The sequence below is a fragment of the Zeus faber genome (genome assembly GCF_960531495.2).
Source record: "Zeus faber genome assembly, chromosome: 2".
NCBI classification, from domain to species: domain Eukaryota; kingdom Metazoa; phylum Chordata; class Actinopteri; order Zeiformes; family Zeidae; genus Zeus; species Zeus faber.
Window position 1 is genome coordinate 11,935,620 of NC_137189.1, and position 12,675 is coordinate 11,948,294.

General features: G+C 42.7%; 1 protein-coding gene across 1 annotated transcript in view; it reads left to right on the plus strand.

Annotated features, from left to right (window-relative positions):
* Positions 1-12,675, plus strand: part of nbas (NBAS subunit of NRZ tethering complex) — a gene marked incomplete at both ends in the record, with an annotated part of 203,143 nt that overhangs the window by 87,771 nt on the left and 102,697 nt on the right. Inside the window, 4 exons of the mRNA XM_080022664.1 lie at positions 582-695; positions 4,072-4,229; positions 5,175-5,258; positions 6,151-6,321. Of these exons, the coding sequence (XP_079878790.1) occupies positions 582-695; positions 4,072-4,229; positions 5,175-5,258; positions 6,151-6,321 (527 nt within the window). The remainder of the gene's footprint in view (positions 1-581; positions 696-4,071; positions 4,230-5,174; positions 5,259-6,150; positions 6,322-12,675) is intronic.

Genomic DNA, 12,675 nt, shown 5'->3' on the forward strand with positions numbered 1-12,675 from the left:
TCGGTCCAAAAGGGGAGAGGGGTGTGTCATGCCAGAAGCTCCCACACACACACACATAAAAATGCACCTTTCTTTGCAATTCAGGTCCAGACAGCAACAATTTCACCTGTCACCCTGAAAATTTGACCAAACCACCCCACCCCCATTGCCCCTTGCTATAAACACCCAGTGTTTAATATGTCGCTCTGTCTTTATACACACACACAAACACACACAATCTCCTGTTCAGCATGATTCCCATGCCCCCCATGTACATTGATGTAGATGTACAGGCTTTAATGTTAAACTGAAAAGGTAATGAGCTAATTTATGGTAGAAACAGATCAATACTGATTATCTGCCGTGCCACATTCACGTGCGTGTGTGTTTGTTTGTGTGTCTGTAATGCATTAGTATAGATGGAGATTACAGCAAATAAAATATGTATTAAATCAGATGTTCTACATGATAAGACGGCAGGATTATCACAGGCTTGCTATTTAGTGTATTTCCTCTGCATTGAAAAAAGGATTTCCAGAAATGCCCTGTTGCCTGTTTGTGTACATTAGATCTGGTGTCTGTGTGTGTGCGTGTGTTTCCAGGAGATGACGAGTCCAAGCGTAAGGGTCAGGTTTTGACTCTTCTGGCAGAGCAGGCCCTGCAGGCGCTGAACTACAAGGCCTCCTACATCCACTGCCAGGACCTCATGGCTGCAGGTATGCAATAGACAGAAAATAACAACCGTACGGAAATAAAAAAATAAAAATAAAAAAATGTGGAAGGTGATTCTGTATAGATTGAGTGAAACAACTAAATGACTTAGTGTATCACTTTGATTTGCAGGTGTTTTAGACATTTTTACTCTAAGTGCAACAATGTGAACAGCTTCCAACTGGTTTAAGCACTTTAAAATAGTAATCTGTAAGATTAAAAAAAATAATAATAATAATAATAAATAATTTATCCAAGATTCACTGAATTTTGCAGGCACTTTTAAAGAAACAGCCATTCAATGTTTTTCTGTCATGGTTGTGGGCCCTAAATATGCTGTTTCCATCGTTGGTGGTGTGGTCCGCCACTCCCAGCAAGAAAGCACCGATCCCCGCCACCTTAAGTGACCAAGAAAAACAAAAACAAATTAGTCGATCGGAACAATGCATACCTACAAGAAAGGAAAGAAAGAGGAAGAGTTTTGAATGGAATTCCGGGACTTTTGTAGTCCAATGCTTCCAACACAGATGATGCGATGGATTTACACTTTAAACATTTTGCCAGTGTCCTGGACACTGTAAGCACATCTTATTGTCATTTGACTTTTATCTCTAACCAGATCCTCTGGTTTCAACACAAAGCAGTGTTTTAGTGCAATATCATAAATTCTTTGTGGGGTAAAAACAAACAAACAAAAAAAACCATCCCCCGTATTATCTCATTAGCCGCAGAATGATTATAACTCGGGCTGCGAGAAGCTGATTTACTTCAGAAAAAATGGGTCTTTCGGTCGCACATAATTCAGCGTTATAAGAGCGGACGGAAATCAAGTGCCGGAAACAGATGGATCGGTGTCAGATGAATTGATGCATCGAGACACGAGGTGAAAGTCATTTGCGACTGTCATCACAGTTTTCTCAGGCGTGATTAATGTACGAGTTGAGGGCTGGTGGTGGTTTGCGGTAGCACACAGCAGAGTTTCCTCAGATGCAGCATTTTTCTCTCTCTATTTTCTCTCCCTGTTTTATCTCTTTCTCTCTTTCTGCCTGTTATCTTTTTTCATCTCTTTCTTTCTTTGGTTCTCTCTTGCTTTCTCTCCACCTCTCTCGCCCTGTCTCTCTCTCTTTCTATCCCTATCTCTTTCTGGCCATCTCCCATTGTCTCTCTCTTTCTCCCACTCTCTCTCACCCTTTATCTCTTTTTGCATTTTTTTCTATCTCACTCTTTTTCTCGGTTGATTTCTCTCTCTCGCACCCTCCCTTTATCTATTTCTCTATCCTCACTCTTTCTTTGTCATTCATCCTCCATCTCTCTCTCTCTCCCTTGTCTCTCTTAACGTGTTTCTCCCTCCTTCTCTCCTTTCTCCTTCCCCAGTGCTTTGCTGTGACCTTTTCAGTGTTGTTCTATGATTTTGGAGCTTTTGAAGCTCCTGTCCCTGCTAGGGCTGTCACAGTCGTAATATAGAAGTTGAGTATTAATTGTCATACAAATAATTGCGATTAACAATTTTGTATATTATTTTTTTATCGTATTATGACACTCTCATATTAGCTTATAGCAGTTTAATAATACACCTCCAACTGAAAAAGAGCCATTTATTGGCATTGAGCATTGGAACATAAATAATTGGGTCGACAGTTGGTTTGCTTCGAATCTACAGATGGAAATGTCTAAAATCTGCATTGTATTTATTGTGACATTTCTTACATTGGTCTAAAATGTCCTTGACATTTGGCTGAAAACATTAGCAATTCAACTGAAACGATTGTGATCGGGGTGGTTATGTAACAACTGCAACAGCTCCAATCCCTGTAGTTCGCTAATAAACCCACTAGACATGGCCGCCGACTAAAACCAGTTCCACCCAAACCCTGTAAGCCTCAGTGGGTTCAGGAAGATTACATCCACCATGATATCAGATGCTATCTCCACGTTGCTGAACAATGGGGGCTGTGGGATGGATGTGGTGTAAATTAGGAAATAACAAAAAAAAAAGGCACTGGGCAGAGCAACAAGGTACGATCAGATAACCTTCTATGTTCTGTCTCTGATGGCAGCAGGAACAGTTGAATTTATCTGTAATAGGCAGATCAGAGCGGCCTGGTTGGAGGGATTTTTTGACTGTGATGAAGCGGCAACAAAAGTGGCGTGTTTATGTCACAACATCTGGTGCAGTGTTTCTTCCAGTTGGAGGCGGAGTTTATACTTGAGTGCACATTAATATCCCTGGGCTTCATATGGAATTACATTTTCGTCTTCCAAGTTATATATGCCGTGATTGTTTTTCCATTTATCCTACCTTGCACCAGCTTCCATGCACATAGCTCAATCATTTCCTTTGTGCTGTGTGTGTGTGTGTGTGTGTGTGTGTGTGTGGGTGTGGGTGTGGGTGGGTGTGTGTGGGTGGGTGGGTGTGGGTGGGTGTGTGTGTGTGTCTGTGTGTTGGTGGGTGTTATCTGATATGGCAGTAGATAGGTGTTTGTTTTCTAGCTCATAGGCGGTCAGGTACATTGAAGATGGAAACAAACTGATAGAACTGGAAACTCTTTCTGCTTAGCTATATGTGTGATTGTTTTTTGTCCAGAGAGAGAGTGTGTGTGTGTGTGTGTGTGTGTGTCTGTGTGTCTGTGTGTGTCTGTGTGTGCACCTCCAAGTAAGTGAGTGATATGTTATTTTCAATCCCATTCTTTGCTCCTCATTCCAACTTTTTCTATTAACTCTCCATGTTTCTGTTTTTTTTCCTCCCCTCTATCTGTTAATAATCTCTCACCTGCCGTTTCACATGATTCCACCGCCATGTCGTCTCTTTTCCTCGACCCCAACCCATTGCCTACTTACCCAGAATTCCATTTCCTTTCTCTCCTTCCGCCTCCCTCCTCCCTCCTTTATCTTTCACTCCTCTCATTCCCCTCCATTCCTCCTGTCCTCCTCTCTGTCCCCTCCATGTCTGTCTGTCTGTCTGTCTGTCTGTCTGTCTGTCTGTCTGTCCGTCCGTCCGTCCGTCCGTCCGTCCGCCCGCCCGCCCGCCCGCCCGCCCGCCTGCCTGCCTGCCTGCCTGCCTGTTTACTTATTGACTTGTTTATTTTCTTCCTTACTTACCTACTTACTTAATTACTTCAACCTTTATTTTCCAGGTAACTCATTAAGAACAAATTGTTATTTACATGGAGTGGGGGCTACCATGTACCAGAGCTGGGGAGGAAAAAAAAACAAAACAAACCAATATATTGATAATATAACATCAACATCATACATCAATAAAAATACAAACATAGGCATACAGTATATGCAGTTGCCAACAAGAAAATAAATCATCGGAACAGGGAAACAAGCGTCCAATGTCCATGATGTCCTCCCCTCTCCCCCCTTCCCCCCATCCAGGCTGCAGTCTGGCCTGGGAGGTGTGCAGCTTGCTTGGCCAGTGCGAGGGCTACGTGGACCTGGGCGCCCGCCAGGAGCTGCTGGCATTTTCGCTCACCCACTGCCCTCCCGACAGCATCCATGGCCTCCTCGCCGCTTCCAGTGACCTGCAGACCCAGGTTGGTTTCTTACTGCTGTACACCCCCCCGTGCAGAAACATTCACCCCGAAGCTGTAACAAATACAGAAGCTGCAATGGATTCCCTGACCCTTCAGCACCGTGATGGTTCACTCTTTCCCTCTTAAATACAATATAATATATCTGGGTAGAACAGACATTTATCATGGCGGTAGATCAAATTCCATTCCAAAAACCATTCACCTTTTAATCTCAGAACTACAGAAGTATTCATTCTATTGCTATTCATTCATTATTATAAGAGGTCCAGCCCACACGGCTGGAACCATATTTAGATGTTTATTATTATTGTCCTTAGCATTTTTTGGGGGTAAAAGTGTCGAAACACGACAACCGCTGGGCCCACGGATATGGTTGAGGTCCGGTTAGAACCGGGATGTCACAGACATCTCGTTGTTAAGGTTTCATCCATGTTGATCTACATTCGGAGCATTCTTTATTTTGTTAGGGTTTCAATAGTAACGCATATGGCATAAAATTGTCCATTCTTGGAATTGGAAATTTACAAAGAATTGGACCATCCTCTGTAAACCCTAGAGATGGTTGTGTGTGAAAATCCCAGTAGGTCAGCAGTTTCTGAAATACTCCGGCCAGCCCATCTGGCACCAACAACCATGCCACGTTCAAAGTCACTTAAATCCCCTTTCTTCCCCATTTTGATGCTCGTTTTGAACTTCAGCAAGTCATCCTCACCATGTCTACATGCCTAAATGCAATGAGTTGCTGCCATGTGATTGGCTGATTAGCTATTTGTGTTAACAAGCAATTGAACAGGTGTACCTAATAAAGTGGGTGGTGAGTGTATAAATATATATCTGTTATTACCGGCCATTGTTTTACTCTGGCAAAGCTTGCTGTGAACTCTGTCAAAACACCAATTGTACGATAAATTACTTATTCCTTTCCCCGCTTTTTTTCTTCCTCAGATGTTGTACCAGGCTGTCAACCATCAAATGGAACCCAGTATTACCAAGACAGGACGGGAGGCAGATGAGACCGACTCTGTCCAGGTGTGTGTGTGTGTGTGTGTGTGTGTGTGTGTGTGTGTGTGTGTGTGTGTGTGTGTGTGTGTGTGTGTGTGTGTGTGTGTGTGTGTGTGTGTGTGTGTGTGTGTGTGCGCGCGGGTGTGCGTGCGTTAGCGTTGGTCCATTCTTATTGTGTGGGCTTCAGTATATATGGACATTCCGTTGACCTTCGAATGATGTTAGAATGCTGTTTACACATTCATGTGTGGGTGCATGCACAACTCTGCCGCATATTATTTGTGTGTGACTTTTTTGTCTGTGACTTGTTTCATATTTGATGAGCTATAAATCCAATGTTAGTGTTGGCAGCCCCCCTGGTTTATTCATGGCCGTCCAGACTCAGATGTTAATGTTTAATGGTCTGGCTCACACATGTGTCTGGACGGCTAGTTGTCTGTTTCTGTCTGGATTTGCTATGACACCATGGTATCAGTGTATTTTTCTACTCCCTTGAATCTATCGTGTTAAAATTGGAGTTTTTATAGATTGAGTTTGTTTGGCCTCTATCTTAGGGTCCCCTTCTGTTGCCCCTACTCCACCCACACATAAAGTATTGATATAAGGGCCTTATCGATTTGGCACTGGTCCATTGGCCCTCCAAATGTAATTTTAGAGTCCTTTTTTCCAATTCTGCAATAACTATCACACCGTGAAAATAAAATAAGACAATAACAATTAAATCAGCAATAACCCTAACCCTAACCCAACATCTGTGATGGATTTTGATAAAATCGTTATAAGATGAAGTTGAACCTTTGCACTTCACAAATAAACAAGTTATAGTCACCTGTGCGGGGCCTCAAATTTTGAAAGCTACCTAAACGAGCGTTGGCATAACATTAGTACCATGTATATTTATTTTCTCTTGTTTTTCAAGCCTCAGAGTGTCGGCTCTCCCTCGGGGATGGCAGGGGACCTGCTCCACAGGACCACGGCCAGGACCATGGAGGTGCTGGCCTCCACAGGGCTCAACACTAAGGCCGTGCTGACCGCCGTCAGCGACCATCGCTGGTGGAAGGACTCGCTCAACTACCTGCGCCCCCGGCAGGTTAGAACGCTCTATGTGTTGTATTTATACTAGGGCTGTCAAAGTCAATGCTTTAACGCTGTTTATTGTTTTGACGCCATAAACACATTTTCCCTTCCCTGTCAATCCATTCCCTTTTTTTTTTTTTTTTTTTACAGCCGTCTACTGTCGGGCTCTCATTTAGTTGTCTCCTGGAAAACTCTCAATTTTTACAGATATTCAATAGATATTGTCCTTTCAATGGCTTGTTAGGGACCGTCTATAAGGTTACACAACAACACAGAGTTTTCAAAATGCAATTACTCTTTGACTGCGATACTTTTTAACCAGCAGTCGATTGTTAAAGGCCTCATGTTACACATACTTTGTCTAATGGGTTCTTAAAATTGGGTTTACAGCCCTCTAGGAATTCCAGGAGGTCCTCAATAATAAAGTCATAGTATGGCTGCAACTCAATGCACTGCTTTTTAAATAGAAAAATGTTGCTATAGGGACAAATTAGCATACAGGGTGTGGTACAGAGACTACACAAATATGATGCGATTAACCCTGTAAGGCCTACAGTTGCAAAATTAACTTTTCGCTATCCTAAATGTTTTTTTTAGACCACATTTATAGTCAATGGGTCCTCTTGTTTATCCTTGCGATCAAGGCTGGATTTGTACCCCCAGGGGCTCCTTGGCACTGAAGCGCATAGCCCACACACACACACACACACACACACACACACACACACGCACACGCACACACACACACACACGAAGCCCATCCCCTCACAGCCATTAAACCCCATCTTAATTATTTTGAGCTTCCAGCCAAGCTGGCATGTCAAATCCACCAAACCATAATCACACACATATTGTATTGGTCAAAGGCTTAATAACCAGTCCAGCTGAGCAGGTGTGCCTATACAGTACCATAGACCAAGTAGCCATTTCACTCACAAATCACAAGACAAGGAAGCAATGGATTGAAACATCCCAAGGCAGTGAATTACTCTAGACTGTGGCAATATTTGTGTTCACTGAAAACCCCCTGAGCAAAGAAGGTACACCAGTTATTACTGACACATACAGTAGGCCTTAGGCTCCCTTAGAACTGTACACGCACGGGTTCCCTGTCGGACCGTCGCCTCGCCACCCCCTTGGCACTGTGCCTCCGGTGTTGTGAGCCTCTCCACCTGGCTTGGGGGGGGCAGGGGGGGCCGCAGAGCACAACGATGCGCTATTTCCAAGACAACCCGCTGAACTTAAGCATATCAGTAAGCGGAGGAAAACAAACTAACCAGGCCTCTCTCTGTAGCAAAGGGGGAAGTTTGCCGGACCGCAGACTCAGTTACTTGCTGCGCGGGACGGGGCCCCCTCGCCCCCGAACTGTCCTCTGTGTGCTCGAACCGAGTCTCCACGCCCACGTACACTCAGCGCGAAAGGTCAGCGGCGATCCCAGCTACCAACCCGACCCGCTTGAAACATGGACCAAGGAGTCTAACGCACGCGCGAGTAGGAGGGTCTCACGAAACCCTGCAGCACAATGAAATTGAAGGCAGACACGCGCCGACTGAGGTTGGATCCCAGCTCATTGGGGCTTGGGCGCACCACCGGCCCGCCTCCGTTCGGTCTGTCGGGATGGTGTAGCAGGAGCATGTGCAATCGTACCCGAGGTAGGGTAAAGACTAATCAACCGTCTAGTATGCTGGTTCCCGCCGAAGCTTCCTTCAGGATTGCTGGCACTCAACGCTCTTGACAGTTTTATCAGGTAAAGTGAATGACTTGAGGCCTTGTATCCAATTGTCATTGGATACATTCAATTAAAGGACACCTATTATGCTCCTTTTTACACATGTTAATATAGGTCTCTGAGGTCCCCAAACCATTTATTTATTTTTATTTTTTGCTGAAAATGCCACTGAGATTATATATTCGAGACACTGACATGCCTCTAAACCCGGACTGTTCCAAACCGGGCTGTATCAATGTGTGAGTAGCTTTAATTGTGAATGAGCAGCCAAGCACCTAGTTTTGAGCCAATGGGGTTTGAGCTTTACTCTAGGCTCCGTTTTATTTACTCATGTTCAAGTTCAAGTTCTCTGTAAACTTCCACGGATTTCACCTTATCAGTTCACTAAAATCTTTTTCTGAACAAATTTGTGGTGAGAAATAAGCAATCCAGGTGCTGAATCTTCACTCATATTAGATCTACAAGGCCTCAACAAAATTTGTTCCAACCTTGGTTGCCAAGCACCAGGGTTGTGGGAGACACGCACACCGCACCGTGACGCACCACACTGAGGCTCTCGCACGTTGGGATTTTTAGCTTTGTACCTAACGTCAACGCCAACGTGTAATGTCAGAAAATAAAATACAATAAATAAATATATCTACATTAAAAACACAGTATTTTTATTGGTTTTGTTTGGATAAATGCACAGAGGACCCGATGGAGCAGATGACCATACTGTATAAAGAAATCCGGCATGAGCTGCCATCAGCTCGTGCTACGAGAAGAAAAAACCTTAGAAAAAGCGAGTGTTCAGAGAAGCGGAAGCCTGAGTGTTTTGCTCACTGCGATTACTTTGTCATTAGTTTATCTCATTATTTGACACTTTGGCCACGTCTAATATGAACTTCTGACATTGTAACATTATTTAAATGACAGAAAATAAGAAAAAGCATAGTAGGTCCCCTTTAAGTTTTGTGTCATATTTCTGTGGAGCCCGACATAAAAAAAAAAAAATAAAATGCATACCTTTCTTTTGTATCCCATCGCGCAGGGCCTTTTCGTGCTCAGGGGGCTCTGGCCACGTTCCCAGATTGCCCATATGGTAGATCCGGGCTTGCTCACAATGCTGTTGGATAGTAAATGTGTTTATATGTCCGTCCATCTGGCCATGAACTCAAACAACTTGCAAACTTTCCTTCAAGCTCATCTCATTGTTTTATTGGACTGGATTTGTCATGATTCAAATAAGTAAAATGCCTTAAATATTTGATTATTACAATGCTTAGAAAATGTTGATATTTAGTTATTGTGGAATACATTCATAACATTTTATTCTCAGCTTGCTATGTCTGTGTTGCAATTCTACATATCTGGGTGAGGTTGGTTGTCGAAATTGCACTTCTTACATGTTCACAGATGGATAAACTAAGTTGTAAATGTGTTTTCTCTGTTAATCTTTTTAATTTAGACCAGAATTGAATAAATAAATTCTGGTTGCAGTATTCAAAACTCTATTTGTTTATAACTGTATATGTATCTTTTCTGTTCAAAAAAATAGACATAACTGATAACGGATTTTTTCTGCTCTTTGTTTGTTTGCCCAAATAGCTGCTTGTTGAATTAGGCAGAAAGAGTTTCTGAATGTTCTGCAATGTTTTGGGGGACATTTTCTGCATTATTCAGGGACAGGTGAGAATGTTCCTGAATGTGGGGATGTACAATAATTATACAGGGAGTATGCATTTATTCCTTTTAGTATGATACGTAGCGACCATAATAGGCTAGCCAGACAGTATTTTGTGAATTTAGTTTAATGTGCAAATAGGATAAGGATTAATGTGCTGGTTTGTTATTTGATATCTGGACATCATAAACCGGTGTTAAGGGGTGAAGGCAGAGTGAGAGGCAAGCTAACAGGACCGGTGTTCTTAACCAAATACAAGAGAGTGAAAATGATAGGTAGGGTGTTCCAGAGCACTGGGGCCCAGAGTGAGAATGTTCTGGAGCCTGGGAACTCTCGGACTCACCAAAAGACCAGCATTAAGCAGTAAGGCTTGAGATGGTAGATACTGTGAGGTACCACTTAGTCAGTAAGATATTAAGCTGCTAGGCTGTGTAGTATTTTATAGGTAGGTAGCAAAACCTTAAAGTCACATTGGAGGTAAACTGGGAGCCAGTGCAAGGTAGCCAGTATTGGGGTAATAGGCCAAACTTTCTAGTCCTGGTCTCTTGCTGCAGCATTTTTTACTAACTGGAGGCTTTTAATACTAGACATTGGAAAGCCAGAGAACAACACATTACAATAATCTAAGCGGGATGTTATAAATGCATGGACTCTGCTCTCTGCATCACTCATGGATAAAATAGGCCGTATCTTAGCAATATTGTGAAGATGGAAAAATGCTGTTCTGGTAATGTTCTTAATATGCAGTTGGAAAGATAGAGGTAGGTCAAATATAACTCCTACATTTTTTACTGAGTTACTTTAGGTAATAGTACAGCTATCAAAGTTCAGAATAGTATTCTTGAACAGGTGCCTGTGTCTCACTGGACCAATAATCAGCATCTGTTTTCTCAGAGTTGAGAAGCAAGAAATGACAAGAAATCCATTTCATTTCAGCAAGACACACCACTAGAGTACAATAATTGCGCAGGTTAGTTAGTTCCAAGGGCAAAAGCATAACAAGAGCATAACAATGAAAGTTAATGCCATATTTGCGTATCATATCTCCAAGTGGCACCATGTAAATGCTAAACAATAAAGGACCAAGTACAGATCCCTGCAGGACCCCACAAGTAACATTACAATACTCCGAGGTCACATTGCCATGAATTACACGGTCCTCTCTGACAGATGAGACCAAAACCAGGAAAGGGGCAAACCTCTAATGCCAATGCATGTGACAATGCGATGTAGCAGTAGGTTATGATCAACAGTATCAAAAGCAGCGCTGAGGTTGAGTAATGGCACTACTGAGGAGGTATCTGTGTCCATTGCGAATAAAAGGCCATTTACCATTTTTGTGAGGGTGGTCTCAGTGGAGTTGAGCGCTCTGAATCTGGACTGAAATGATTCAAATAGATCACTCGTGGACATGTGATCAGTAATATCTTGTGGTACGATTATTTTTCAATAATTTTGGGGATGCGATTTGAGACTGGCCTGTAGTTGCTAAAGCTGCTTTCACAAATGCACTGTAACCCTAAATTTATCCGGACATTACCTAAATGAGCTGTATGTGCAAATGCAAATATCCGGATAATCAGGCCAGACATTGTCCGGAGTGCAGGTGTGAAAGCAGACTCTCAAGGTTGATGTTGAGTTTTTTAATTAAGGGTCTAATCATGCCGACTGTCTTAAAAGCCAAAGGTACAGTGCCAGAGGAGAGACATGAGTTAATAATGTTAAGAACAGAGGATCCTAGAATTGAAAACAGCTCCTTAACAGGCTTTCTAGATAGTGGGTCTAGTAAACATGTCTGTTTTGCTGCACTTACCAACTGTGTTAGAGTTTCAAGAGATACTGCATCAAGGTGTGAGAGGGTATCTATACCATCCGGCTTGGTGCCTGTTCCTGTCTCATTATTGGAAGGATTCAATTGGTTTTGAGGTCGAGTGCCTTTAATCTCTTCTCTGATGAGGTCAATTTTCTGAGTAAAGAATTGCATGCAGTCATTAGCTGTGAAGGAGGAGCTGTTGAGAATAGGCTGTTGTTGGGTTGGCATAGCTACCATGTCAAATAGGGTTTTAGGATTATTTTTTATTAAGACAGATTAACCTGAAGAAATACTTTGTTTTGGCTAACGGGAGCGAACGTTTGTAGTTCAGCAAACTATCGCCCCGTGCCTGACAGAACACTTCCAGCTGAGTCGCACACCATTTACACAGGATTTCTTAAGTGCTTGGGTCTCATCTGTAACCCAAGGTTTCTTCACATGCGATTTTATTCTTAGTGGTGCCACTGTGTCTAAAGCATGACGGAGGGCCGCATTCAATTTGTTTGTGAGGTTATCAATGGGACCTTCAGAAATTTGAAAGGAGCCAACAGCTGTGGGCAATTGGTCAGAAAGGGCAGTAGTAGTTACGTCTGTTATAGCTGAGGTCATACTCAGAATGGTTGCAGTGAATTGAGATTTCAAATTTTATGAAATAGTGGTCAGACATGGCAGAGGTTTAGGGGAGAACCACTATGGTAGAAGTATCAAAGTCCTGGGTTAGTACAAGGTCAAAAGTCCTACCATTATTATGGGTCGGTTCACGTATTAGCTGCGTAAAGCCAAATGTATCGATTATTGTCTGGACGCCCTGTTTAGGGGTTCAGATGGGGAGTTCACATGAATATTAAAGTCACCCACAATTAATATATTATCTGCGTGCATCACCATGTCCGAAAAAAAGCCAGATAATTCATCTAAGAAGCTCGAGTAGAGGCCGGAAGGACGGTAGATCACTACTAGGTAAATAGGCAGTGGTGTTAAGGACCGCATAACGAGAACCTTAAATATTTTAAAATCATTGTTCAATTTAGGATTGAAGTTAAGATGGGATTTAGAGATGAGGGCAACGCCACCACCTTTCTTCGATGGACACCGTACACGGGAGCTAACATGTTTGGTGGAGAAGCTTTGTTTAGTGGTGAGAAATTGTTTGATTTGA